Here is a 6,293-nt window from a genome sequence, read left to right on the forward strand (position 1 = left end):
TTAGCTCTGCCATTCATGCAGATGAGTCTAAATATTTTAACAGTTTCATGTAATGAATGTGAGATCAATGCTGAGACTGAATCCACGCGCAGTTAAGCCGATCAAAATGAGTTAAATTGTGAAAATTATGCTGGTTGGGTTAGTTTTTCTTCCACCATGGTTGTTTTCCCCTTTATAGTTTACAAGACAATTGCTCTGCTAATAATATCACCCACAGTATGTGCATCACTGAATAAAAAAACACACACATACTGTACTTTACTGTTATACAGCACTTGAAATCTCCACATAAAGAATTGTTCTCTGTCTACTGTAGCTTTTCTTTCAAGTGAAGTAGCACTATTACCCCTACTAATCTATAAGTCTGGGTCAGAAACAGAACAGAAACAGAATACAATGTCAAGTTTTTCACACCTTCACTCTCAGTGGGAGGACAAAAGGCAAGCAGTGATTAGATCAGTCTGTGATCAACAGACACAGACATCCGTATTCCTGACTTCAACAAATGATCATCATAAACAAAAAACAGTATCACTTTAACCTCCTTCACCAGTGCATCTTGAATAAAAGATGTCTTCTTGAAGCCATGGAAAATCCTTATCGAAATTTCAAGCTAAAAGAGAAACTTTACATTTCCACAATGGTTGAGTTTGGTTATAACATAACGATAATCCAGAATATTTCCGAACCGTTTCGCATTCCTTGTCTAATATATTTGATGTCTATGTTTTATATGTTATCAGCGAGAGAGCAGAATTAGGGTTAGGGTGCACCTGGTTAATGTGCACAAACTTATCAACTTCGTCACCTCTGTCCCATTCCTGTCTAAAACGCCCCTGTCTGCTCTGCTCCTGCTTCACTATAAAAACCTGCAAAGCCACAGGGAAAAACAGATGTGGAGACAAACAGAACTGATTGGTAGAAGGGATGGAGCTCTCAAGCTCACTGCTGCTGGTTTTGGTCTTGAGCGTGTTGATGTTGATTAGATGGAAGAGGAAGGAGAGCGGACTTTCTTTGCCCCCGGGGCCACTGGCACTTCCACTGATTGGAAACTTACTAACACTGGAAAAAAGTGCACCATTTAAGAGCTTTATGAAGGTGAGAGTGATAGCAGGGATATGTATTTCTGAACTTTATGTTTGAAATATTAAGACCTTTTTGGCAAGGTATTATAATATTGTAACCCTTTGAATCATGTGAGGATTATTACCAGCACATCACAATGCAGTTGTTTAAATCTGACCATCATAATACCATTATGAGATTTCATTGTTTTATGTGAATCATTGGTTTTAATGTAGCGAATATTGTCTGAATAGCTCAGAAAATGTTTATTGGTATCATGCTGTAAATTCTATTCTCTCAAAAAGTGGAGTAAAACCTATGGGCCTGTGATGACGGTGCACATCGGGACTCAGAGAATGGTGGTTCTGGTGGGTTATGAAACAGTGAAAGAGGCTCTGGTGGAGCAGGCTGAAGACTTTGCATCGAGAGCTCCCATTCCTTTTACTAACAGAGTTCTAAGAGGCTATGGTGAGAATGATGTTTATATATGTCAAAGACAGACGTTATCAGTATGATGGAGACGAGTTTAGATTTTGACCACCTTTACTTGTTTGTAGGTCTGATCATCAGCAATGGAGAACGCTGGCGTCAGCTGAGGCGGTTCACTCTCACCACACTGAGGGATTTTGGAATGGGACGCAAACGAATGGAGCAGTGGATTCAAGAAGAGAGCAGATACTTGGTCAAGAGTTTTGAAGAAACCAAATGTAAGGAAACAGAGTATTCAACATTTACCTTCCATGAGTTCAGTATTAGAGTCATTGTATAAATGGAGATTCCTGAACTCACAGATGTCAGAGTTTTATAATAAGACTTTTCTCCTTCAGCCAAACCAGTTGATCCATTACTCTTCATGAGCCGGGCTGTGTCCAACGTCATCTGCTCCCTGGTGTTTGGGCAGCGCTTTGATTATGAAGACAAAAACTTCCTGCAGTTGCTCCAGATCATCTCCAACCTCATGCGATTTGCAAGCAGCCCTTGGGGACAGGTGAGTCAATGAGACCGTGTGGGGCATGTTTGGGAATGAAGAATGTTTTGGAAAGAAAAAATCTAAAATTAAGGTTGTTATAGTTTCCACAAGACCTATTGTAATGATTTTAAACGGCCTCCTGGCCGTCGGGAAGAAGGTAGAGAACTGAGGAAACTTATAGAATTTATTAAAGAGAAAAAACAAACAGCTCCTCACAGAGACTGCCGTTGAACTGAAAACAAACACAATGTAAACGTGTCCAGGCCTGGACCTCTGTTTTAATAATCTAGAGCTCCTTCTCGGGACTCGAGGTCAGTGTGCGTCATGTGCTTCACGTTCTCACTGAAGCACCAGCCTCATTTCATTCCCACGGCTGTCAGCTCTGCCCCCTCTTCACACCTATATAGATTTAAAAGCAAAACAAATGATCAGCTAACAGAGCTTTTACTGCTGGTGTGCTTTTACCAGAGCTGATCAACTCAGTCTTAGCTGTGTACTTTCTACAAAGCAGCAACAGTTTGTTTTGAATTAAATAATGTATTCTGTATGAATGTAGCCTGCAGTTATCTCTCTTCCTGTGTCACAATTTTCCCTACTGAAGCTAAGCACAGTTGAGTCTGGTCAGTGCCTGAAAAGGAAACCACATGGGGAAAAAAAGCACTATATAACGCTAACAAACTGCTGTTGTTGTTGTTGTTGTTGTTGTTGTTATTATTATTATTATTATTATTATTATTATTATTATTATTATTATTATTATTATTATTATTGTCTCTGGAACTATCTTGTCAATCCCAACAGCTGTACAACATCTTCCCTAAAGTCATGGAGCTCTTACCTGGTAGACATCATACCATGTTTGGAGAGATTGATGATCTCAAATCCTCCATAATGACAATTATCAAGGAGCATGAGAAGAATTTGGATTCCAGTGACCCAAAGGACTTTATTGACTGCTTCCTTATTAGGCTCAATCAGGTATAGAAAGCAAAGAAAAAATAAGCAATTATTGTTCCAGTCTATATGCATGTCAGTTGTCATTTACAAATTACACAAGTGCTTTTCTCTTTTTTGTATTCTACAACAGGAGAAACACAATCCTGACACAGAGTTCCACAAGGAAAACATGTTTGCAACCTCTTTAAATCTGTTTACAGCCGGTACAGAAACCACCAGCACAACTTTAAGATACGCTCTAATGCTTCTGATCAAGCACCCTCACATACAGGGTAGGTCCAAAACATATGTTGGGTGTATGATTGTTGTTGTGCTAAGCTAATCTAGCCCTACTCATACACGTCATTTCTGTGGTGACTGTATTTCATTGCTCTTTATTGTTAGTACAGGGTGCACACATGAAGACTACTACATATTTCAAACATATTATTTTAAACAAGTCTGAAACAATTCATAGCATCTTTGTTTTAAACGTATTTGTTGGAAATAACTGAAAAAAGTTACACAATTTAAACTTGTTAGTTTCTTATGTGTTTATCTGCTGTACTGCACTGATGTCTTGATTTTTCCCACAGTTACTGAAGAACATTAATAAAGTTCTCTCTGATCTAGAGCAAATGCAGAAGGAGATAGATCGGGTTATTGGACAGAACAGAATTCCTACAATGGAGGACAGAAAGTCTCTCCCCTTCACTGATGCTGTGATCCATGAAGTACAGCGCTGTCTGGACATTGCACCACTGAACGTTCCCCATTATGCCCTGAAAGACATCACTTTCAGGGGCTATAAAATCCCCAAGGTAACAATGAATGGGTCAACTCAGTTTGTCTTAAACAACACAAGATTGTAGAAACTGCACAATACTTACTGCAGTAAGCTTGTTGGCCTGGATATTTTGTGTAATTGTAAATTGATTGTATTTTCCCAGGACACAGTAATTATTCCCATGCTGCACTCTGTCCTAAGGGATGAGGGACATTGGGAAACCCCTTGGACATTTAACCCAGAGCACTTTCTGGATTCCAATGGCAACTTTAAGAAGAATCCCGCCTTTATGCCCTTTTCTGCAGGTAAACTCTAGAAGGTCTTCCATGTCAATCCAGAGTTAGTCAAAGTTACCTTCCTTGCGCCATCAACAAATAATAATAATAATAATAATAATATGAATGCAGGTGAGTGGTATTGAGAACTAAGAGCATTGTGCATCCACTTTCAAAAAACAAAAGAGCAACACCTCTCTTGAGGGATAATAAATAGTTCATTTGACCCTCATTGTCCAAAAGGAGATTGCATTTCTTTTATTAAAACTGGGGCTTTTTGAATGTAGTAAGCACAACTGGATCTCTGTGCTCAACTCTTAAACTCTATCACAAAACATTTTAGTTTGGTCCACATGGCTCAGATTTACAAAACTGGTAGTACTTGCCAGATTCTCAATTATTCTGAAAAAGGTGTTAAACTTTAGGGTGAAGGGTTAGGAAAAGAGGAGGGGCATTACTGTGCCCGAGGTGTCACTGCAGAAAACAACTGCTTATCAGTCATATTTGCACAAGAGAACCCCTCTATGGTGAGTGAGAGTACTGTGATAATGGTACTATATGCTGCTTTGTTTACACTTTGTCTGTGTGGGTCTCATGTTTCAGTTTTTATTTGTCGAATAAGGAAACAGACTATACTTCCCCCTGGTGGTATGAAGACACAAGTCCTCTTGTGCCGACACAGATAAACACTCTTTTTAGTCTGCTGCAATTAGTTTAGTTTGATCATGTGCTGCCTTTGATGGGACTAGATGTGGTCAACACAAGGCAACAACACAGTTGTTTTTTGTCAACTGTAGTTATTTGGTGTTGGCTTAGTGTCTCCTGGAGGCTCGAGCAATAACACAGAGCTTCTGTTGCTCTGTATACAGCTGGAAAGATTCAGGGTGTGCTACTATAAGCCATTGACTCTTGGATTCTCCCTTTCTCCTGTTAGTTTAACTTACTATGGCCAACATTTTACATCTCAAATAGGCTAATTCCTCATTTGCAGTAGACTCACAATTAATGTGTTGCATAGAAATGCAGCATACAAACATGCGTCATGCCATGTAAGCCTCTAAAAAAAAATAAGTTTGAGGATGTGAAGATGTAGTTAGAAGATGTAACCATTAAACCACTCTTTAATGGTTAAGGTCTTTGCCATTAAAGGGAAATGCACAGTATGTGTTAACAATATATTCACAGTATAACATAAGACCAGGGGAAAAAGTGAAAAAAATTCTATAAGAGTATAGCTCCATGCAGAGTTGGTTAAAAATGTACTTATCACATTTTGAATAAACAGCATTAATGATCAGTGTATGTTATTCCATCTCTACAGGTAAACGTGTGTGTGTGGGTGAATCTCTGGCTCGTATGGAGATCTTTCTGTTCATCGTGTCCCTGCTTCAGAAGTTCAGCTTCAGTAGTCCTAATGGTCCAGACAGCATAGACCCCAGTCCTGAACTCAGCAGCTTTGGCAACATGCCTCGACACTATGAACTCATAGCATCTCCTCGCTAAGCTATGTGGCGATTGTAACATACTACAAGAATGAAGTCATCCAATACAGAGAGAGAGAGAGAGTGACCACAGGTTGATGAAATGTACTTTAGAATGTAAGCTGTGATTTTCAAATTTCTTAAAGTCTGATGTAGGTACAGCACTGAATCGCATCCTACTCAATGGTATCATGAACCCAGCATAAATGCAATGATTGATGCTAATAGAATATTTTTTTTCAAAAATAAAAATAAACAAACAAACAAAAACCTCAGTTTGTTTAAAATCACTCTTGATAATCAGTGATGTTGCATACCATGATATGGTTATGCTTCATTCACCTGAAGTGATCTTCTGTAGTGTTCTTCTGTTCTTCATGCGGTGCTGTTTCCTGTGTTCTGACTGCTGACGAGCCTCTTCTGATGTTCATGAGGAGCTTCTGATCTTCACTATATGTCAGTGTAATATTGAATGTAGTTTATTTATTTATGATTTTGTATTATTAATTTTACCTTATGTACAGTGTCTTTGTATGTTCAAGCACAATGACTGGCAAGAGTAAAATCCCAACAGATTTAATGAATAGCTGTTAACTATATGCTATTTGTTTGAGTGATCATAATGTTATTGTCTATGTGTGTACATTGTTATATCATACAATCTCATGCACATGATTGAGAACTGTGTGTGTGTCAAACTTTATCAGTTAAGTGACCCTAACATTACCCTAGTTTTTTATAAAGACTGTGTATCAATGTGCAAGAAGGGAGTAAGAAAT

At 38.6% G+C, this 6,293-nt stretch overlaps 1 protein-coding gene across 1 annotated transcript; it reads left to right on the forward strand.

Annotated features, from left to right (window-relative positions):
* Positions 1-905: 905 nt before the first annotated feature.
* On the forward strand, positions 906-6,063 carry LOC130241523 (cytochrome P450 2G1-like). The gene is made up of 9 exons (XM_056473357.1): positions 906-1,098; positions 1,371-1,533; positions 1,623-1,772; positions 1,893-2,053; positions 2,837-3,013; positions 3,123-3,264; positions 3,605-3,792; positions 3,922-4,063; positions 5,355-6,063. The coding sequence occupies exons 1-9, from the start codon at positions 928-930 to the stop codon at positions 5,534-5,536; spliced, it is 1,476 nt and encodes a 491-aa protein (XP_056329332.1). The 5' UTR covers positions 906-927; the 3' UTR covers positions 5,537-6,063.
* The last annotated feature ends 230 nt before the right edge of the window (positions 6,064-6,293 follow it).

This window comes from Danio aesculapii, chromosome 15, assembly GCF_903798145.1.
Source record: "Danio aesculapii chromosome 15, fDanAes4.1, whole genome shotgun sequence".
Classification (NCBI taxonomy): domain Eukaryota; kingdom Metazoa; phylum Chordata; class Actinopteri; order Cypriniformes; family Danionidae; genus Danio; species Danio aesculapii.